The 22060-nt window shown below is 53.1% G+C and overlaps 6 protein-coding genes across 6 annotated transcripts; 2 read left to right on the forward strand and 4 right to left on the reverse strand.

Moving 5' to 3' along the window:
- The first annotated feature begins 1296 nt into the window (after nucleotides 1–1296).
- On the forward strand, nucleotides 1297–5405 carry LAESUDRAFT_810813 (uncharacterized protein). The gene is made up of 10 exons (XM_040914255.1): nucleotides 1297–1324; nucleotides 1377–1745; nucleotides 1804–1879; nucleotides 1938–2033; nucleotides 2083–2723; nucleotides 2778–2894; nucleotides 2944–2992; nucleotides 3048–3186; nucleotides 3240–4446; nucleotides 4504–5405. The coding sequence occupies exons 2-10, from the start codon at nucleotides 1674–1676 to the stop codon at nucleotides 4948–4950; spliced, it is 2844 nt and encodes a 947-aa protein (XP_040766910.1). The 5' UTR covers nucleotides 1297–1324; nucleotides 1377–1673; the 3' UTR covers nucleotides 4951–5405.
- On the reverse strand, nucleotides 5289–7017 carry LAESUDRAFT_712300 (Nop-domain-containing protein; the record flags this gene model as incomplete). Its single annotated transcript, XM_040906893.1, has 4 exons — nucleotides 5289–5674; nucleotides 5744–5861; nucleotides 5916–6757; nucleotides 6813–7017. 4 exons carry the CDS (start codon nucleotides 7015–7017, stop codon nucleotides 5289–5291), a joined length of 1551 nt encoding a protein of 516 aa, XP_040766911.1.
- Nucleotides 7018–8200: 1183 nt separating this feature from the next.
- Nucleotides 8201–8904, reverse strand: LAESUDRAFT_756814 (uncharacterized protein; the record flags this gene model as incomplete). The annotated part of the gene is made up of 3 exons (XM_040912214.1): nucleotides 8201–8230; nucleotides 8283–8543; nucleotides 8602–8904. 3 exons carry the CDS (start codon nucleotides 8902–8904, stop codon nucleotides 8201–8203), a joined length of 594 nt encoding a protein of 197 aa, XP_040766912.1.
- Nucleotides 8905–9650: 746 nt separating this feature from the next.
- LAESUDRAFT_541747 (uncharacterized protein) lies at nucleotides 9651–11149 on the forward strand. The gene is made up of 4 exons (XM_040902871.1): nucleotides 9651–9765; nucleotides 9825–10374; nucleotides 10439–11045; nucleotides 11116–11149. Exons 2-3 carry the CDS (start codon nucleotides 9921–9923, stop codon nucleotides 10990–10992), a joined length of 1008 nt encoding a protein of 335 aa, XP_040766913.1. The 5' UTR covers nucleotides 9651–9765; nucleotides 9825–9920; the 3' UTR covers nucleotides 10993–11045; nucleotides 11116–11149.
- Nucleotides 11150–14466: 3317 nt separating this feature from the next.
- Nucleotides 14467–16625, reverse strand: LAESUDRAFT_722904 (uncharacterized protein). Its single transcript, XM_040908299.1, has one exon. The coding sequence runs from the start codon at nucleotides 16432–16434 to the stop codon at nucleotides 14479–14481; it is 1956 nt and encodes a 651-aa protein (XP_040766914.1). The 5' UTR covers nucleotides 16435–16625; the 3' UTR covers nucleotides 14467–14478.
- Nucleotides 16626–18429: 1804 nt separating this feature from the next.
- LAESUDRAFT_647119 (PSS-domain-containing protein) lies at nucleotides 18430–20558 on the reverse strand (the record flags this gene model as incomplete). Its single annotated transcript, XM_040904035.1, has 14 exons — nucleotides 18430–18501; nucleotides 18553–18724; nucleotides 18801–18913; nucleotides 18964–19155; nucleotides 19206–19237; nucleotides 19297–19342; nucleotides 19396–19410; nucleotides 19461–19526; nucleotides 19574–19657; nucleotides 19711–19889; nucleotides 19948–20030; nucleotides 20080–20190; nucleotides 20251–20328; nucleotides 20434–20558. The coding sequence occupies 14 exons, from the start codon at nucleotides 20556–20558 to the stop codon at nucleotides 18430–18432; spliced, it is 1368 nt and encodes a 455-aa protein (XP_040766915.1).
- Nucleotides 20559–22060: the final 1502 nt, after the last annotated feature.

The raw sequence follows: 22060 nt of genomic DNA on the forward strand, positions 1-22060 counted from the left end.
GGTGTCTCCTCTCCGAACCATGAAGCAGTGAAGCACTGGACGGACTTGGGTAAGTCGGAGTAGAGCCAGCACCGTGCGATCCCGCTGTGGCAGATGGGGCACGATGACATGTTCTGCCGTGCTGTGGTCTTGGGCGTGCGCGCGGCCTCCTTCGAGTGGGATTTAAGGTTACGGATCCCGAACCTGGCAGCTACACGTACGATTAACTCGACATCGGCACGGGACCTGTAACCGGCGTGCAGAGTGACATGTCTTTCCCGACAGGACGGACCTTCGCTTGAGCAGCGTCGTCAAAGCATTGCCAACCGCGGGGTGAACGACCCAGAACCCTCATTGTTCTGAGAATTCCGCAATTCCGCACCTTTACCTTGTTGCCACTTTTGCCACTCGATGGTGGAGAGATCCACAGAGTGAGTTCGGACCACAGGAAGTCTTCAGTGTCTTGCAGAAGGCAGTGTTTGTCCGTCACGCATCGGTGGCCCTTCGATCGGCGAGTGCCTGCCCGCTTCGTACTAGCCGTCGTCTAGATAGATACGACACTTCCATGACAAGCGAGGGAAGGAGGACTGTACGCGCCGAATGTTTCCCTCCACGGCCCGCGGCGATCAGTGTCGAAGCGTTGTCGGTGCGCGTACCTTCCGTGGAGTCTATCGCCTTCTGTGGTCGCAAACTTCCCTGCGGTCGGATTACTGTACGACTGTGACAAGAAGGGCGCGCGATGCCTGCCCTACGGCGCCCACGATGAATGATCGCCCTGTTCTCGCACGATGCATTCGGTTCGTGTAGGAACACACTGACATACCGCCGGATATGCCCCCTGGCGCTACCATTCCAACAGAGGACTCATTTTGTTAAGCGTTCCGCCATCTTGGAAATTGCGATGCGATCCAACGTGAACCTCGCGCTACGAAATGGACGTTGAACGTGGTCAATGGCCTGTTGGTGGTTCGTGCGCCTTGCCCGGCTTGCCCCTTGCTCATGGGTCATGAAGGTTCTGTCATTGAAACAATCTGAATGAACGCCTGACACCTTCGCATGGTGGTTCGCAGTTCGCCACTGCCAGTAACACCGGCTTTTCGTTAACGATGGCTGATCTCGACCTTTGCGACCAGTTTATTTACAGCGTCAGTCATCTAAAGCGAACAGAGTCAAGAAGCCTGCGAGTCACAGCAAATCAAAGGCGTTACAACTATTTTTTAAGCTTTTCCTGTCAGGTGAATAATTTTGGGGAAAAGGGTTGGAAAAGGCTCATTTTGCGCCTTTGCTGATCAAGCCCTTGTTGACTTACAAAATGGTAGGATGTCACGGCAGGAAAAAAGTCAAAGAAAGTCATGGTCGTTTTTCCTGGAAGGAATCGGTACTTACTTTCTTTGCAGTAGCCTGGAACATTGGGCGCCTACCGGCACTCAGGTGGCTGGTTCGAGTCGAGCTAGCTCTCCTATGAAACATTCAGTGCCTCGCCCTAATTTCAACTTGTCGACCCCTCCTCCTATCCTCATGCTCATTCCTTGGCCGCGGCACATATCATTCGCCTTCATATCAGCAGCGAGTGCTGAGCGGATCTTTGCCTTCACAAACAGGTCGCTGACCGCTACCGCTCGGTTAGCACCGCATCAGAAATCATCAACAATCAGCTCAGAGCCGCTCCTTGACAACCTCTGCTTTCAACCGCCATGGGGCAGTTCTCAAACGCTGTAATCCACCTCGCCAAATCTTCCGCCAGCAAGCGCGAGGTGGCAGGTCAGGTATTGCGTGTTGACAGTTCATTTCACGATGCGGGGAAGCTCACAGTTTCCTCATCAGGGTGGCTTGCTTAATGGCGCCGATCCCTCGGCCTTCAACACCTCGGATCCGTTGCGGCTGTGGATTATACAGCTTGGTGAGCTCCTTGCTTCATCCGCCATGGTGTTGTCGACTCATGCAATAGGGGACTCCAGGTGTTATTCTGTTGATGACGCAGATATTGTCGCTCTTTCTAGGCAAGATAAGACAACCTAAGGTGATCGCAGAAGTTATAGGAGGTATCCTATTGGGTGCGTTTGCTGTTGCTTCATTCCGGGCTGTATTCCGATTGTTTGGCAGGCCCTACCGCGTTCGGGCGTATTCCTGGTTTCACGCAGCACATATTCCCAGCCGACTCCAAACCCTATCTGTCTCTTGTTGCAAACATCGGACTATGTCTCTTCTTATTCCTGGTCGGCCTCGAGATCGATGGCTCAATCGTGAGGCGTAACTATCGAAAATCCACCGCCATCACGCTCGCGGGCATAGCACTCCCATTCGGCCTTGGTGCAGGCCTATCCGTGCCCTTATATCGCACCTTCATCAGCCCTTCGGTCAAGTTCACGAACTACATGCTCTTCACAGGTGTCGCATACTCGATCACTGCGTTCCCCGTGCTATGCCGTATCCTTACTGAGCTCAAGCTGCTCGATACAAACGTCGGCATTGTTGTGCTGTCTGCTGGCGTCAATGATGACGTCGTTGGTTGGGTCCTCCTTGCCCTGAGTGTGGCACTAGTGAATGCGACGTCTGGACTGACGGCACTGTGGATTCTGCTGGTTTGCGTTGCATGGGCTCTTTTCCTGCTTTTCATCATGAAGCGCATCATGTATTGGCTTGCGCGGAGGACCGGGTCTATTGAAAATGGCCCTACTGTATTTTTCATGACATGTACTGTTTTACTACTCTTTGGTTCTTCATTCTTCACAGATATAATTGGGGTAAGTCAATCTCATATCAGAGCGCGGGGGAGAGGTTTGACGTGCGGTTACCAGGTTCAAGCGATTTTTGGAGCCTTTTTAGCGGGTCTCATAATTCCTCGGGAAGGAGGATTATGTATCGCTCTTACAGAGAAATTAGAGGATATGGTCTCTGTGATATTTTTGCCATTGGTGGGTGCCAATTCTTTTACGCGATAGAATCTTGCTTACCCCTTGCCAGTACTTTACCCTCTCCGGGCTCAACACTAACCTTGGGCTTTTGGATAACGGTCAGTTCCCCCGTCCTGCATGGTGTTCCATCACTGATCTTTGATTTTCACGCAGGCATCACTTGGGGATATACCATTGCTATAATCTCTCTCTCATTTTCCGGCAAGTTCGGTGGCTGCACTCTTGCTGCGAGATGCGTCGGATTCTCGTGGCGTGAGTCGAGCACCATTGGCTCGCTGATGAGTTGCAAGGGGTGCGTCTTCTCTTCTGCATCCCGTCACAGCTCCTGACCTGCTCTCTATCCAGTCTCGTAGAACTCATCGTCCTTAACGTCGGCCTCGAAGCTGGCATTCTCTCTCAGCGCGTCTTCTCCATGTTCGTGCTGGAGGCACTCGTACTCACGTTCATGACGACGCCCCTCGTGGTCGTGCTGTACCCGCCGAGGTTGCGAGAGCCTGCTGGCTCCGGCTCTGGGCCACTCGCCGACGACCATGCTGGCAAAGATGAACCGGACGGGAAGACGACACACAGCTCCAGCACGCATGGGCCCGAGAGCGGAATAAAGGACGAGGGCGTAGACGGAGAAGGCGAGCGCAAGACCCGCTTTATGGTCATCCTGGACAAGATCGAGCACCTTCCTGGCGTGCTGGCACTGACACATTTCATCCAGCCTCCGCCCATAGATGATGCGCACGTGAGAGAGAACAGGAAGAGCTTCCTCCCACCGTATTCGTTATCAAACAAAGATCAGGACAAGCAGCAGCGCCCGGAATATCGCCGCCGTGGGTCAAGCGACGTCAACATACATGCGCTGCGCCTGATCGAGCTATCGGACCGCACGTCAGATGTGATGCGGGGCTCAACTATGGACACGCTGAGCAACAGCGACTCGCTGCTGAACATATTCAGCACATTTGGCAACCTGAACGGCATGTCCGTATCCTCGTCCATGGATATCGTCCCATACGACAATCTTGCATCCAGCGTTGCGGATCACGCGCGGCAGCACAGGTCCCAACTTGTGATCATACCCTGGCTGCCCGCCCAACGCTCCCCCGTGCTGACCCCCCAAGTAACCGATGCCTATGGAGACGGCAGCACCAGCGGAGGGCCGGTCACACCACGTGCGGAGTCAGCGTACATGTCCAATCCGTTCGACACATTCTTTGGCGGGAGCAGCTCAACCCTGTCCCCATCCGCACTGCACTCGCAATTCGTCCGCAGCGTCTTTGCAGAGGCGCGCACTGATGTCGCATTGTTCATCGACCGCGGCGAGCGGGACATGCCAGCGTCCAATAGCCAGCAGCACATCTTCTTGCCGTTCTTCGGCGGCCCGGACGATCGTCTTGCGCTGGACTTTGTGGTGCAGCTGTGCGCGAACCCAAGAGTGACAGCGACAGTTGTGCGACTGGTGAAGCACGAGATCGAGGAGCTCGTCGAGGTGCCCTCGATTGAGAAACCGGAAGTGGCGTACTTTGGCGACCTACGTCAGAATGAGCTGTCGCCAGCCACGGTATATTTCGCTTCCTCTCATTTCTGAATTGTCTGCTGACGCTGAATGTATTTTCAGACGATCGCGCTCCCTGATACCGCCTACGGACACCAGTCAACACAAACTCGCTTGCAGTCGGAAACCGCGGACAACCTCATGTGGTCTCGATATGCCAATCGGTCCCTTACTGGCGATGACGAGCTATCGAGGCTATCGGAAGCGCTATCTCGCATTGAGTTCAGACAGGAATCCACGCCGAAACCGCTGCGCACGATGGTGCAATGGGAGTCACAAACTACCGGGGAAGCCAACAACAGACGGTGTAGACCCATGATTGTTGTCGGCCGTTCACGTCGTATGGCCGTGTTGAACCATCAGCCCGAATTCAAACAACTGATGGATGAATACGGTGCCCTTGGAAGCGAGATAAGGAAGACGGTGGGCGACGTGGGCGCGGCGCTAATGGTCGCGGGCTGCAAGGCCAGCATCGTCATCTTCCAGGCGGCAAATGTACCTTACGATTGATTATTGAGGACATGATCAGCCCGTTTTAGAGGATGATCTACGACATGACACGACTTTACCACACACATACGATCATACCATTCACATGTATCATACGTATCAGTATCGAATCTCCATGAGACGGCGAGTTGTCAGTGAGATGCAGTTTGAGAAAGTCAAAAAAAGAACATAGCGCCTAATAAGACATGATAAGATACAGCTGAAAAGATGAGAACGCAAGCACACCACCCCGGTCCCGACATTACTCTTTACTCTTCTTCTTCTCCTTCTTCTCCTTTTTCTCCTTCTTCTCCTCCTTCTCTTTCTTCCGCGAAGGCTCCTCATCCTGTGAATCTCATTCAATTGGAAGGCCTTCTTTGAGAATGGAGCAATAGACGCACCTCGGCCGCCGCTTTCTCCTTCTCCTTCTTCGCCTTTTTCAAAGCCTTCTTCTCCTCCTTCGAAAGTTTCGGTTTCTTCGCTGGGGAACCCTCTATCTCGTCTGCGTCTATTTCGTCGCTGCCCTTCCGCTTCTTGCTCTTCTTATCCTTCTTGGGTGTCGGCTCGACTAGCGGTAGCGCAGGGGCCTCCTCCTCTTCCTCCTCCTCCTCCTCCAAAGCGAGCTGATCCAACACTTTCCGAATGGCATCCGCGTTCTTTGACGGCGGAGCTCCGGTCTCGAAGAAGTTCAGCCGCTCTTCCACCTGCTGCCGCAACGCTTCACCGAACAGCGGAGACGGCTTGTCTAAGCAGTCAGGCGTCATCGATAAGCGATACAGTACGCGGGAACATTAGGGAGGCTAGGCACACGCACCAGAGTAGCAATCTATCCTGGATGCTATTGAGCACTTGTTGGCGAGGAAGCGTGAGATGCGGCCTTTCTGCTTTGGGCCCGCACGGCCAATGAACGACGAGTGGTAGATGAGACCATACTGTAAAATGCGACGTCAACGTCAACATGGAAGAGCGAGTAATTGCGAAATCACCTTGGGCGTATTGCCCTTGGTCTTCAGTGCTCGGAAGAGGGCCTTCTCAGCACCGAGAATCTGGACGGTGCTCGCAGGATATTTGCTCAGATTCGTCAAGCTGCCCGCATGACTGATGAGCCGTGCACCAATCCGCTCGCCCAGCAGCGCGGTGAGGCTTGGCGCGACCATGTTCATCTTCTCTGACAGATACGACGTGAGCGATTTCCGGTAGTCGGCGATGGAGACGACGCGTGATGCAAATGCGTTAATGTTGAGCATGTCAATCTCCGCGAGGGATGAGCCCATCGAGCCATTCGCAGCATCCAATATGTTTTGTGCACGGATCATGTCATCGTCAAGAAGGGCGGCAAGGTCGGAGAGTTTCTCCTCCGTCAGCGTCTCCTTCGCACCAATAAACTGGGCGACCTGAGCGTACTGGTAGTTGTCGGGTACGATTTTGACAAGTTCTGGAAAGTGGTAACCATACCATTCTCGTATGCGCATCGAGAAGAGGTTGACGTCTTTGTCGAGCTGGTCGAGGAGGGAAATGGCCTGAATGATCATGTTGTCTATCCGGTTCACATTGAATTTCAGTTTTGCGCGGGAGTAGGCGTGTCCGAGGCCAAGCTGCGCTTTTATGAGGTCGGTGTCATTGAGACCCATTAGCAGCTTGCCTGCATGCTGCCGGATGCCGCGGATGATGTCTTTGGATGTTTCGGAAGTGTCACACTCGATATTGAGCGCAGCTTTAATGGAGGATGCGAGGACAGGGTCCCATATGGCGAGCTTTACCGAAGACTTTTTCGAGGGCTTTGATAGGTTCAGTTCCAGTAGCGACTTCAAGTAATCGTTCAGAATGCCTGGCGGTCGTGTCAGATGCTACAATCGGCATTCAATCAAATGAGCACTGCTCACCTTCCGAAACGTCATTCATATTCTCAAGGGCATGTGCAGCACTCCGGAATGGCGAGAAACTGACTAGCGTGACCATCTTCCCGAATTTTGCCAGGTCGTCAATGGAGTCTTGCACGGCTTTCGTTCTCGCGCCGACGTTTTCTTGAAGCTTGACCTCAAAAATTGCATACCCAGAGGCGGTCTCAAATAGGGCATGAGTGGCCATGGTGAGAGGAGGAGAGGGTCAGACAGCAATAACCTGGTAATGGTAAATAGAGGTCACCGTCGTTGATCGACTTTGCATCTGCAACTTTTATATCGATCACGTGATTGAGGGATAGCTAGGTGAAGTTCAACCCCTTCCCTTGGATTCGACGCTCATGGCCGCACAAGATATCTGGAAGCTGGGAAGTGGCTTGAAAGTCAGCTCTGATTTTGTTTCTTCGCGCTGTCTCAAGATTATAGGTTTACTGCTATTCGAGGTCATCCTCAATGCGGTGCTTTACGGTCATGCCTACAGCTTCGTGCGAGAGGCGCTAGTTCTGATGACCCTGGACATTCACGTCTACTCTGTCTTTGCAGAATGTTTCCAGGAGTAGTGATGTCTGGGGTCCTGCATCCTCAGCTGGCTTCTTGCCTGTCGGAGTCTGCAAGGGTCTTTCGCATTCCATACAAATTCCTCAAATTAGCGAGGTACGTCGCTAGTTATGTTTCATTGCTGGATTCTAACATTCCTTATGCGCAAGCACGACCATTGGATGTAGAAAAGCCGGCGGGACGCCCTAGGCCATACCTACGAATGTCATTTGAGCACCCGTGATATGGAACTCGGACATTGACTGATTGCTGCGCGCTTTCGCCCCGCCAAATGAACTACGTACTATGGAAGTCCAGCAGGCCTCCGTTCCCTCGGATGCACACAATGATGTTGACTTGATCGCTCATGGTCTGATTTCAGCCACAAGTCTCGAGCGGTAGTCCATCGGTTCAGCACCCGATCGAAGAGCAAGTGACCCTGCGCTACTTATTCCAGGATCTGCCCAACAGTTTCCGTCACAGGAAAGTCGAGGCCTTTCTTTTACCCAACTTCCCACAGCACTCACTCCGCCTCGATGTGGGTGCCTTGTCGACCTTAGCTTCTGTCCGACATCCCATGAATTGCGTTAGTCTTCTGTTGTTCGGGAGCTTCTCCCTGCTTCGACTGTTCTTCATCAGACCTTCTCCCGCTGCGGTGGATTCGATTGTTATGAAAGCAGAGTTTGACTGAACGCCGTGATCACAGCCAGTTCACAAACGGGAATAGTGTCTTGTGTGACCGATTTGCCGCTATACTCCATGTTCGCTTTCCGTGTTCGGAAAGTTTCTAACCCTCGCCGCCTTTGAACTCTATTTAGACGAAGCGCTCACTGCTACAGCCTATGCAACCTGTCAACAAGCCACTATAGAGAAACGGATTAGAAGACTCCTAGCTCGACAAGCTTGAACAGATACCTGGGCTTCTTCAGCACTGAACATTGTCTGAAATGCATTGGCGACTTTGGTCACAGTTTGTCGGAAGATGACGGTACGCCCCGGAGGCCATTTCGCCCAATCAGGTGCGTCGAGGCTTGAAGGCCATCCCTTGTACTCCTCCAAAACGACAGCGAAACTATCGGCTGCGTGGAATGGTCCGTGCGGGCGACCCGTGACGGTCAAGTGTAAAATGTACGTATCCTGGTCGGAGTTGTCGTAGGAGCCGTCACTTTTCGGTCCCTATGAAAGACAGGTATATACATTCATCAGTCGAGGATGTGTGCTGATTTCCACTCACCGGTGTAAACCTCATTTGAACCTCGCAGCGCACTTCATTATCCGCCAGTGGCAAATCCGGAACCCGGTCGGCACCTTCCTGCGTATTTGCGGCCACCCATATATCCACTGGTCCTGGCAGTCCTAAGACATCTCTGCGGTGTTCCGCGCGAGAAGACTCTCGCGTCTCGCGACGCGGGCGTGAACGTATAACGTAGAATGGATCTGACATTCCCGTTGTAAAGAACATCGGGTGCGGTAGAAGGGAGCGGATGGTCAAGAACGTGCTCCAGTTCGCTCCGTGCCTCTCGTATTTATCATCCATATCCGTGCATCGCCCCGTATCATCTCTGCGCCGTCTCACAGGCTTCACAAAGGCTCGCTCTCTGTGTCTCTGACCGAACAGGCAGGTCCAGCACCTGCCTATTGAGGCTTTCCTAATATCCGTGTCTTTTTTCGAAGCAATTTTTCCCACCAGCATCGCACGCCGTATGCTTCGGTCTGATGGAACTACGTCCCTGAGCGGACAAAGAGAACAGCCCAGAAGTGGAACGTTCCGTGGTTCTTCTTGCGTGCCCGACGAGGTCAAGTGGCTAACGTGCATCTCCATACACGCCTACTTGCACATATTTCTTTGTTCTTGTTCCTGCAGATACCTCTCTTTGCCGACAGACATTCCCGTAAGAAACGGTCGAGATCGTCTGTATATGATACAGTGGAACGTGATCACCTCGTGTCCGACAGCGTGGTTGAAACATGATGAAGTATCGCTATCTGTGTCTGCTTCTTTGCTGATCGTGCATGTACTTCATTATTTGTTGTCTCCTGGCTTCAGTAAATGTGTCAGTGTCCTAGGATAAAGGAGACAGTGCTGTGCCAGCCATCCGCTTTGCGGAAGGAAATCTGGACCTACAGCCACAAATAACGCGCAAACAGAAAGGAGTAAGATCAGCGGTTCGATTGGGAGAGATTCAGAGCGGTCATGCCGCCTCGTGTCGGCGGTGAGGACGAGTGGCTCTTTCCCCCAAATCGTTCTTGCCTCCGTCCTTTCAGCTCTGCAGCCTGCACGCTGAACCTGAGGGCCTCTCGGTCTATATCCGCTCAGAAGAGCTCGACTGCAGGGGCCCTGATTCTCCGTGAGGAACGACCAAGACATCTAATAGGATAGTCACGACTAGACACGACTGTATGTATATGCCTTTCTATCGCTATCTGTTCTTGCACTTATGATCTTGGCTGGCACAGCTGACGGGACCAGGAGATCATTCGTTTCTCTTCACCTCCATCCCCTCGCTCATCGCACCTTTTAATTCCTTTCGTTCACCTACTTCGCTGCACAGTATGTTTATGAGATTGCTGAAGGGTGCCGACTCGATCCCGCCAGCACCAAAGCTTGGCAGACTAGAGCTGCCAGATATTGGGGAGGGGGATGTATACCACATCTCTCCTTTACAAATGTCAGCCGTGCTACAGGACTCGTCTTCGGATGATGAGGGCTCGACTTCTCCACTTTTACCCGTCGCGCCATCACACAGGCCGTCCAGCCCCCAGACTGAGATCCTGAAACCACGGCGCAAGATAAGAAGCCCTCGCCCCGATTCGCCACTGTATCCGACCAGGCGTACCGTCTCAACGACCCAGCCCGATTCCTCAGATTGGAAGGCAGGCAGCGCACCATCTACGCCAGAGGACAAGCTCAGTAGTAGCCGGCCTCTCACCCCGCAGCCTGGGGCTCCCGAAGCCAGATCTGATACATCCACCCCCGCAAAGCCTTTGAAAGGCATCTTGAAGCCTGGTACGTTATGTTGATGATCTGGCGTTTAATCGCAATCAGCTCTTGATATACCACGTGCATCTAGCGCCCCCACTGCAACCAGTGACTCTTCACTGGCAGCTCCTGCCCTTCGATCCAGCATGGTCGAAAAAGAAAATATATTTCGATGTGGCGCGGCCGGTCCACTTCATCCGCGACCACACGCATATGCCCCCAGTCGCGTTGACGGATTTTGACCTGCTGAAGCCAGCGTCTGAAGTCCCGCTCACCAAGATGGATATCCGCTGCTCGCAGCTGCCACACTGGGACATCTTTGTCAAGCCATCGATCCCTGGAGGTATCCGGTGCATTGACGTCTACGATGCGATATATCAAACGTTCCATTGCAAGCTGACGACGATAGAGAAGGATTATTACATCCCCTCGGAGCGCCGCACTAGATGTGAGGCACAGTTCCGCAGGCGATGCAGGGAGTCGCCCGCCCTGGAGGCTGTTGAGCTCCGAGATGGGATGCGGCGGGTCGACCTGCTAGAGGGGCGGACGATATTCATGGGTCTTAGGCGTCCTGTGGACACCGATGACAAGCCAGATAGCTACTGGGTGCTCGATCTCGGGCTCCCAAACGACTCCCGCAAATGACGGCAACGATATCTTATTCTCTCATACGTATTGTATTCTCGCCACCTGTCACGGTCAGTGAATCTTCTCCCTGTGGAGGACATTACGCACCAATCGATCTGTGCTGACCGCTCTGTCACGCAGGACTGGACTGGACTGGATCCTCATCCCTACTCGCATCGCATCGCTCGTTTCTCCGCGCATATACTCACACTACCTTGTTCCTACCGCATCCTCATATCGCCCCTCTAAGTCATCCTTATGTATGAACACCACTCATCCGATCCCATCCCACACACCTCCTGTAGTAGTTCGCATAGCCAGGGCTCAACGCGCAGCGCGTGGACTTTCTGTACGATACGATGAATTGTCACAATGCACGGCAATTGTATACATACTCATGTTGATCCCCGCGTCCTGGCGCTTGCCGTATAGGCGCGTGGGACAGGTGACGCTAACGGAGAGTTCGCAAGGAAGACAAGAAAAACTTGGGTGAAGAGGCGCTGGGCGCCGGTTCCAAATAACACAGAGGCCCGTCGCAGAGCATGCGCAAATGCCATTCATATTACACCGTCGAATGCCGCCATTATCTCGTCTACTGAACTGGCAAACACTATGAGTCCCTTTGCTCTGACCATACATGAATCACTGCACCACGAATCACTCATGCACCACAAGACCGACACTGGTTCAGGGGGTTGGATGCGGATGCTATCGAATGCAAGGTTCAAACAACCGCTGTCAAAGAAGAGACGTTGCCAGTCAGGGCAGCCTCAGCAATGACAAGAGGATTGGCCCCCATCATAGAAGGTGAATTCTCGTCCCTGATATTTCCCCTTTGCAGCAACTCTGAGTTGGGTACCTTTGATGGTGGGAGAGCAAAAGGCAAGGTGTTGCTGAATGTGAGTGGGATATGCGGGGATGATGGTGTCAGCAGTGATCACATTCATGACGATTGTGGACGTCCACTCACCCCCAGGAGCAATTAGTCCATGTGCAGTTGCAACTGAAACAAGCGATGCAAAATCGAGCCTGCACACCAGATCTTTCAACGGCATGTCTATAATAATGCATTTCAATTCACTGCACAGAGCAGGTAAGTCACAATGATGAACACTGGCAAATAAGTATCTAGTTCTTTCTGTGCGTCGAAGCTGTCCACTTACAACTGGAAATTGATCCAACAGATGCCAGTGCATCGTACAGATCCCTTCTGAACTCACTTCATGCAAACCATCATGTACAAAGTCGAACACTGCAATGGCAGACACACAAGCCAAACTACATCGATGCCCGAACAATAGACTCCAAACCGATCACCGTACATTTTCGATGGTCTCTTCCTATATGATGCATTCAAGTGAGATTGGTCAAACTGCACAACGGAAGTATGCGAGCAAAGAACAATAAAGGCAGTGGCAGGCACGTCAAGCACAATCGATGAAACGTTCGAGGACCACGTGGAATCGAGGAAACTCACAGGTTGCGTACCTCTGAACGTCACTGACAAACGACGAGACAGCAGGACAGGCAATCCGTATCGAGGCGAAAATCCATGTATATCATTCGTCGAACATACGCATGACCTATGAATACTATCTCCAACTGGAGGAGAGCAGTAACCAATTGAATGATGTGACCGTGCACACTCTGAGACGTCTCCCGAATGTGCAACCGGCGGCCGAGGTATAAAGAAACAGAGCACGTCGAATAAGAACACGTTAATAGTGAGAAGCGCTGTGAACGAACGTCAAAATCAGAGCATGAACCATTTAATAAACGCCAACTACTATGTACCACCACGAGGAAGTACATAATTAAGCGAAGTGAGCATATATAAAGCAATAAGTAGACGCTAACAGCGAGAAACACTGCAAATCAACATCGAAATCATTACAGACTACTCACCATGCACTGCCGCGAGGAGGTACGTAGAAAACGCCATCAAGCGACGTGGTGGATAGAAAGCAAGAAAGCTCAACAGGGGCAGCGCGATGACGAGGAGGAGGGGCGAACGTTACGTAAACTACTTCCTAAAAGGTGTCGAACTGCAGCGACGATTATTACGTAAGCCGTTCGCGTCCACATTCTGTCAATAGCCAAATTACTTTGTTATTTGAAAACTATTGTTTCTATTTAAATTAAAATTATTTGCGCTAAAGACAGCGCACGACATCAAAGCAACACACTCATCGCCTGCGACAAAAAAAAACTCGGATGTTGTGAGCAAGCTCCAAGACCAGTCATTGATGATGTAAATGGACACACGAGATTTCTTGCATAGGGTTTAATATCGCCAAAGTTACAGTACGCTCGTATTACGGGTATCACGGAGCGGTATGACGCTGTTCTGCCGCATAGCATTATATTGCGAAACTCTGTTCGGAGCAGAGGGGGTATTTCGGGCGTGCACCGCATCGGTCACTATTGAGAAAAAAAAAGAATAAGCGAGAGTTCGCGAAAAATTATAGATGAAATGGCAGACAAGGTTCCGATGGCAGGAAGGATGCGTATTTGTAGCCGTCTTGCGTACGTGGCCAATGGCGACTGCGATTAGCGGGTATACCGCAGATTCCAGGTTTCCGGCGCAGTTCCCCGATGCATAATAACGCTTGCGTTACCCATAAGCACCTGTGCGAAGTGTGCAGATCGACGTGCGAATGCACTCGACTGACACGCGTGATACTCAGGGATTGTTCGTTGTTCACGGGCGTTATGACAGTTCTGCGATCAACATCACTCCTTCTTGTCCGGTTGGTCCGGCGGGTTTGCAGTTAGACGTGGACAGATGGCCCTTTGTTCATCATTTCGGAATTACCCTTCGTGAAACACGTCTCTCTGACGGAAAAGATTTGCGAAGACCCTTAAGACGTCCCAAAGCCGTCCAAAAAAAGCGCATCCGCCGACAGGTCTTGAGCAACAGCGTTGATTGCTAGCCTAGACCACGTAAAAATTTGTGTGAGAATAACAACAAACGCCTTCGGGAACCGCGTCTTGACCGCGGTCCAAGGTGTGGTGTGGTATGCTCAGCATAGGCGATCGTGAGAGTCAACAGCTAAGCAGCCGTCAGGGCTGGTCCATGCAGGTAATGACAAATTTTCAGAAAGCGTGGTCGCAGTAAGCGTAAGCGTCAGTCAGACCATGCTGGGAGAAAACGGCGCATGAGATTTGAGTCAAACGCGTCTCGTCACGGCACGTGCTTGTGACAGTAACCAGTAACCTGATGGCGCTGGCCAAATCGGGCTTGAAAACCTTTGGCTCACTCACTCACACTCTCAGCGAAACGATATTATGGCGTCAAGATCTGTGCTATTAGTAATATATACGATACTCATGGCCTAATGTACAATGTAAGTTACTCGAGACATTGACTAGTGGTACACTAGTGCAGCATGAACACAACAAAGCAAAACGACAATATGAATGAGACGTAGACTCGTTAAAGCGATGTCACAATAACTTAGTCTATCAAGCTGCAATGAAATAAGGCGCCACGAAGATCGCAGCCTACGCGAGTGTACACGCGCCCTCGTCCCAATCCGTGCGCGGGATGACACCCACGGCTCTGCAGACGGGACATGACACCTCCACCTCCTCCATGCCCTCCTTGTCCTCCTTCTTCTCCTCGCCGCCCCACCCCGCGACCCGCTCCGCACTCACAAGGCAAGACGGGTGGAACGTATGCTCACACACCTTCTCGCCGACACCGCCGAGTGGACGGATTGAGATCTGACGGATCGTGCGCGGATCGACAACAGGCACAGGGTCCTCGTCGGACGGGCCGAGTCCACAGCTCACGTCCCAGCAACGCAAGCCCATCTCCCGCTCCTTACGCTCGACCCGCTGCCGCAGCGTCAGGCCAGGCGGGGCTGGTAACGTCCACTGGCGCTTCTCAGGTGGCCGAGGACGGCCTTGGGTGTGGGCGCCTGTCTGTGGAGCTGGACGTTGCTGAGGCGCTGGTCCGCCTGCAGCAGCGTTGGGCGCGTTCGCCGGGCCCCGCTGTGGGATTGGGCCAAATAAGTTCTGCAAAAAGGTACGAGCCGTCTGATCATCTAGACGGACGTATCCTGGAATAGCGCCGCCACCGCCCGGTGGGATTGGTGGGAGAGCAGCGTCGGGAGTAGCCGCAGGTTGGGGCTGCGGTTGTTGCTGCGTCTCGGCCGGTTGGTGATGTCGCGGTCGAAAGAGTCGCTCGAAGAAGCCCCGGTGGGGCGGTGGAGACTGGCCCCGCGTTGGCACTTGGCCCTGGGCAGTAACTTCATCTGTGGGAGCAGGGGGCGTGCCGCCGGGCATCACGCCCGGCGCAACGGGGAAGTAAAGGCTGAATTCGAGCGGCATGAACGGAGGAGCGCCCGTCCGTGGCTGAGCACCCTGCTCCTGACCAGGTGCGGTACCCGGGGTGGGCTGTGGGCCAGCCTGCGCGAGTTGCGGCTGTGGTTGTGTTGGTTGGACACCAGCCGGCGCCTGCGCCGGTTCCTGCCCCTGTGGAGCCTGCTGCATCCTACGCTGTCGGGGCGGCACATATGTAAGTGACTCGGGGTCGATGTCAAAACGACACGTAGGGCATGTGGTACGATGCGGCTTCGTGAACCAGGGCAGCAGGCACGACGTATGAAAGACGTGAGAGCATGGGAGAGCAACGACTTTTGGCAGATCCTTCAGATGTGAATATAGCGGATCGTTGGATGGGGAAGAGCTGTCAACTTCCATCGACGCCTCTGATGGACCGCTGCTCTCGATGCCCTCCGTGCGCGTCTGTTGCTCGAGATCGCCGCCTTCCGAACTAAGCTTCTCCCAGCAAACTGAACACATCGCGTCTCCTTCATCAGTGCTCGTCCGCTCTATCCGTTGCACGAGCCCCGGAGGAACCACCTCAAGGCCACGAATGAGCTTTTCTGCACGTTCCGGATCGTCAGGCTCTGGCTCGCGTGCCTCTCCGAAGGGGAATGGGAAGAACGGGAAGAAGAATCCTTCGCCGCCAGGAGCAAATCCCTGGGCGAAGTCAGGCATGCCCATCGGAGGAACGACTCCCTCTGCATTAGGAGTGGGCGGCACGATAGGGATTTGAAAGGTGAAGTTGTACATCGACGGGCCGTGGAAGTGCGGTGGTTGCTGATCCTGCTGCGGGTCAGCCTGAGCACCTTCCTGCATGCCCTCCTGCCGAGGCGTGGGTGGCGGTGGCGGGTAAATGTCGAATGTGTAGACGAGCCGGCTGTAGGGCGGTGGCGGTGTGCGAGGAGCATTCTGCTGCGCTTCATGTGCTTCAGGGGGCTGCGAAGCGAGCTCCGGCTCGTGCTGGTGGTCGGGTGTAGGGGAGTGCAAACGTTGACGATTGGTCTCGCGCATGTCCTCCTCGTCGATGTCTTCATCGACCCGCGAACGCCGTGGATTCCGTGTAGGAGCGGGATCAGGGGATTGAGACGGTGGATTTGAGGCCTCGCCTTCGGCTATGTCCACATCCATGATTATATGCGACGTGTTCTGTGCTGAAGACGTGGAATCGTCGGATTCGTGGCCAAGTGACAGATTTGATTGTGGGAAAGCGGAGGGGCTCGTCGATGCAGACGAATAGTGTACTGCGTGATCCTGATCCTGAGTAGCTGGATCAGGACCTAGTGAGGACGAGCGCAGAGAGAGAGTTCCTACAGATTGTGCGAGGTCCTCCACAGGGGTCATTTCACGGTCCTCTGAGTCGTCTTGCTGGGAAGCAGGATCGTCAGGAATGGGTTCCAAAGGCGGGAGATCCAGCAAATCTGGATCGTCCTCAGGAAGACTGGGTTCGATGGAGGATGGTGTTGGGTTAGTTATGCCATGGACGATATTCTGAATGCCCTGCCTGATTTGCGGATTGGCATCCAGCAAGTGCTGTAGGAAACCGCTAACAGTGTTTGAGTGGTTATCCATGTAAAGAGCGTCAGATGGCGTTAAAGATGGGTATCCTGTCGTAAAGTAGGTGATGGTTGTTGCAAAAGGTGTGGAGGCCGCTCCAGCTGTCCCCTAGCTTATAACGTGGATTACCGATTCTAAGCAGCAATCTAGTCGCTGCTAGAATATTCGATAATAGCTGGATATGGGAATTCCCGAACTTACTCATCCCTTTACCGCAGCTTAGTCATCCGCGCCTATCCCCGAGGTCTCCATCGACCATCGACCGTCCCGAGCTCGATTGGTATTCACGCTCGTCCCGCGAGTCGCGCCTTGCACGACATTTAAATGCGACCTTCAGCTATGAATATTTCGTGTGCTTTGGCTACGATGTCATCAGCCGGTGGCTCTCCATCACACAACTGGAGCCACGGCGTTACCACGTTTACCCTTTGGTCGTTTCGCGAGAGGTCTAATATTGGGCTACAAACTCATACGCATGCATGGAGCATGGACAATCATATTATTCTGGACGCTGACAGTTCCACAGGTCTTTTGTCCCGTCATGCGTGTCATGCAACTAGTTCAGCAATGGCTCCCATGATGCCAGTCCACTGTGGTCTTTCCTGGTCCGCTAATTACTCCGGAGTCCAGCTAATTACTCCGGAGTCCACACGAGCGCTGCCTTATCGAAGCATCATGAGCAAAATGGAACTGGCAGTACCATCAACTATCTCGCATGCCATCCGGCGGGAGCAGAACCGAATGCGACTAGCCTCCCTACCGTACAAGTATGAACTTATCCCTCCCAGAGGCTCTGCCACGCTGTGTGGCTTCCAATACAGCCCCACGAGACACGTTCTGCGGTATGTCACGCACCCGCTGTTCGGACTGCAACCATCTCCGCTGCGATGCGACTCAGTCCACATTCCCCACTGAAAGCGTCGAGTGGCAGCATCAGCAAAGGCTGTGGAGATATTCTAGTGCATCATGGCTGTATGCATGTGATGCGGTCACTGGTCCGCTATGTGCATGCTGTCAATGTAAACGCCTTACAGACAATCCCTTTTCATCGGGCGCGCTCGTGTGGTCGAATAATCGTTATCGGAATACATCCTCCTGCATAATCCACGCCTGAGCGGTCCCGACTAGCTGCGAAGCCTATGGTCGCATAAAGGATCTCTCGTGTGAGGGCAGCAACGCGAAGTGCACCATTACCAGGGCTACGATCAATGAAGGGAACTGGTCGAGGCGACCTGATCCCGAGGCGGGTCGGTCGCTCTATCTCCCATTAATCTTCCCGCCGGCCATCTTGGGTGGCGTATCGGGTATCCAAAGTTGTGGTTCAGCGCCTCCCAGGCCTGCTTCTTAATCGATCGCTCGTCTGCGATCATAGTCTGACCTCCGTGAAGTTCGATCGAGATAGGGCGGTCCTTGCGCGGCGCACGGTGCTCTTCGGTGCCTCTCGGGTACTCGATGATGTTATTCGTGGGTCTGAAGTGATCCTCGCTATTATGAAAGGACAGGCGCCGTAAGCTACTCAATTCGTGCCACGCCATGACTACAGGTGATGGTGGCGGTCGTGACAGGTCTTCACGATATTGTCTTCGCCTTCGCGCTGCGCTTCGAGCGTCTGAGGTACCTCCGAGCACTCGGGATACCGAACTGTAAAGCGTGAGTCAGACTTCAGTCGAACGTGCCGAACAGGACACAAACCCGTATGGTCGGATACAGCACCAGCAGGAAAGCGCCCACCGCCCAAGCCCACTTGACCCGCGTCGGCAGTGGCTCGGGGAATTGACCTTTGCTCCATTTCGTGATTGCCAGCAGTTCCGTGCCGATAGTAGCGAGCAGGAGCCATACATGCTGGCCCATCCTGACAGCCTTTCTATCGGAAGCCGAAAAGGGGATCAGTACAGCAAAGCACCCGAGACGTATCTGACACTTGGCCGGCGCAGACATACCTCGGGTCGTTGACATATTGATACAGCTCCCGTACCGCTGGCAAGGCACAAAGGAAGACCCCTGCAAGGCGCGCAATGACGAATGGGTGATCGGGCTCCATCCACAACAGAGTCTGTCCCTATTCAGCGAGAGTTTTGGTGGAACGAGCGAACGAAAGCTAACCTTTAGATAGAACGGATTAAGTTCAGCTGCTAGGAATACAGCCAATAGCAGCACGACCGTGAAGTAGTGCACGAACGAAGCCGTCCCTTCCCATTTGAACGTGGTCCAGTCGTGAGGAGAGAATTGGCTTATCACGCGTCTGGTTTTGGAGCGGATCCCGCGTGTTTGCCGAAGACCTCTCCAGACGTAGTGCTGCGATGGGGGTTTCAGTCATGTCTCACACGTGATACGGAGCCACGAACCTTAACTTCGAAGAACTGACATGTCTTCATCCCTATGATCAGAATGTAATGCTTAGCAGCTTGAAATCCTGTATCCTTCTGCATTCCATACCTAAATATGTACCGAGCCAATTGCAGATCAGTACATCTAGGATCCACTGCAGTCCATCGTCAGAGCCGGGACATCAGTCAATGTTTCCATGAGACTGACATGATCCCACCAGCACTTCAGTTCCTTTAGCACCCTTTGAATCACATGGATGGATGGATGCGTACCTCCGCGAAGTTAGGAAGCTGGTGCTGCAAACTGTATTCTGCAAGCTCGAACGCAATGCTCAAGATCTATTTTTGTAAGCCGTTGCACTAAATATATTGAACGAGCTGCTCACCCAGCAGAACCAATAATCGCGGAGTATCAAGGCCTTGCCGAACCATCCAAGGGTATGTGCCAGACAGAATATGTCAATGGCATTCTGCGCGAAGCCGCATGAGATACGCAGTATTCCCACGTAACCATGCTTCTTACCCAGATATTCTGGAATGTGAAGTCACAGTTTTCAGCGTAGTTTTTCTCAGGGAGGGGTTTTCCCAGGCTGGGGTCTAGGTACTTCATCATCGCTCTCGCCGAATCGAGGTCTTGGAAGAGCAAGAAGACCAGAGCCAGTTCATATAGCAAATTAATGCCCAGAACCACCCGCCAGAAAGCTTCCGAGTTAAGAAGTCAACGTAGAGGAAGGAGGAGACAGCAAATGTACCGGCGAACCTGGATGCGGTCGGACGAAGGGCCCGTCCCGGAACTGGATCATTGAGAAGAGAAGGAACGATGCAATTGCTGCATATACACCACTGAGACCACTTGAGCCTTGCAACAAGCGTAGACCGAATAGAAACTGACACTCTGCGCTTGTCCCGACCCTCCTCCAGAACATCCTGGGTCGTAGCGACATATGCCAAGACCGCCATTCCTATGCCCAAAGCAGTCAAAGTGATGGGCTTGTAGAAAAATCTGCGTGGTACTGTATGCAGCGAGTTTTGTACAGCGGAAAGGTAGACAGCAGCGGCTTACTCGATACTGGTATCGTGCTTCTCTTGGAAGGGGGTTATGCGGGTATACGGCTCGGTGCGGTCAGCCTGGGGATTGTTGCTATGAAGCCAACCTGCACATAGCTAGAGTACGATATACACCTACATCGTACCCTTTCAAGCTCTATAAGTGTCTAAACCGTTCAACGAGCAATGTATGCGTGACCTACAGCGCACTGGCGCACCATTCAACCCTGGTTTTGGTTCCGGTGCCTCTATAATCGGCAACGCAGAATCCGACTCTTCTGTCAGCGACGACGCAATCTGCGCAACTTTCTTCTCACTAGACATTGCACGGAAGTGCTCTGCGTACAGCCCGACGCGAACGATGTTGCTTGGTGGTTAGAGAGCAAAGCCGGCACTTACGAGCTGCAGCCACAGTCACGCACATGACGCGCCTGGGGCAGAGCGCCCGCCCCAACGAACTCCGTGGCCCAACTTGCCTGCCACTTCAAGTTGTGACAACTCTCCAGCACCAGAATAGCTGGTGTCGTATGCCAAAGTCGCTTCATGCACAACTGTCTGCATGCGCTCCGTAATGCTCGAGTGCCATCCCGGTCTTAATTTACTAGTGACGTACGAATGCTATTTTACGTCGCAAATAACTATGGACATATCGATGAGATCTCCGCGAGGGAACGGGGCTCAAGGTGTGCCTGCAGCACCTCAACACGATTTGTCTCATCGTTTCCTATGAATGTTCCCGTTCGATAATCCCTGAAATCCGGGTATCGGGGACAAGTCGCCCGGAGACAGGGATGTGCTTTCATCGAAACGACAAACCAGTTCGAGAAGGAGGGATCCTTCACATTTCTGGCCATCAGAAGACGGCAGTACACGAATGGGGACAATACCTGAGCATCCTCGGCGGAGCTTTTACCGGACCGTGACGAGCATTGGCTCGCATCTCACTCCGGACGTTGCGCATGGACATGCGTTGCGGCATGATGGGTGGACATGCCCTCAAAGCGTAGTGTGCCGCGACATCGGCGTGTACTTGACAAGACCAAGCATGAATCTGTCAGCGCGGGCTTTGAGACATCGAACACACCATTGAGTTGAAGCTACCGTTCGGAAGCAATGAATGTACCGATTGTAGAATCACGCAGTAACGTAAGGATAGCACTAGAACTATGGCGGGCTCCGACCAATCGATTTCGGGGTGATTGGAGTGACCAACAGTGCGTCTTCCGGAAGGCAAGAGGCTACCAACTCCGAGGCACCAAGATAGAGTGCAAGTCCTATGAGATGAAAATGGGGTGTTCGAAACGATTACGCGGAGTCGACCAGACGCAATCTATGTGAACTGTGCACTCCGCTACGACGCATGGTCAGGAAGCCTGCAGGATAGTGGCAGGGGTGCAAAAGAGTGTAAGCGGCTCGATGGTACGTACTCAGAGTCCACCAAACCTGTGCGCGTCGTGCGTACATCGCGTGTTTGGGCGGATGGAGCAAAATAGACACGCGCAGCGTCGAGGCCGGCGCAAGCCATGATATCGCGGTGTCTCGGCCAATAGCCACTTGGCCCAGACGGTGATGAGCCGAGAAGGAAGTATCTGATACGCAAGTGGAAAGATATTTTTCCGAGGTTGACATGAGCAACATTCGTACATATTGGTCCCTACATTGTTCTCTTGTTTGTGAAATCTAGCCGCTTTTACGGAAGCTTCCTACGCAGCTACCTAGGCGACGGGCGACATGTCAAACGGACTGGCTAGCTTCAGCCCTTGCATGCGAAGCTTCCAGGTGCAGCAAGAAGGCATCGATGAGTTGCTTGGAAGCAATTGACCACT

This window comes from Laetiporus sulphureus (genome assembly GCF_001632365.1).
Source record: "Laetiporus sulphureus 93-53 unplaced genomic scaffold LAESUscaffold_8, whole genome shotgun sequence".
In the NCBI taxonomy this organism is placed as follows: Eukaryota; Fungi; Basidiomycota; class Agaricomycetes; order Polyporales; family Laetiporaceae; genus Laetiporus; species Laetiporus sulphureus.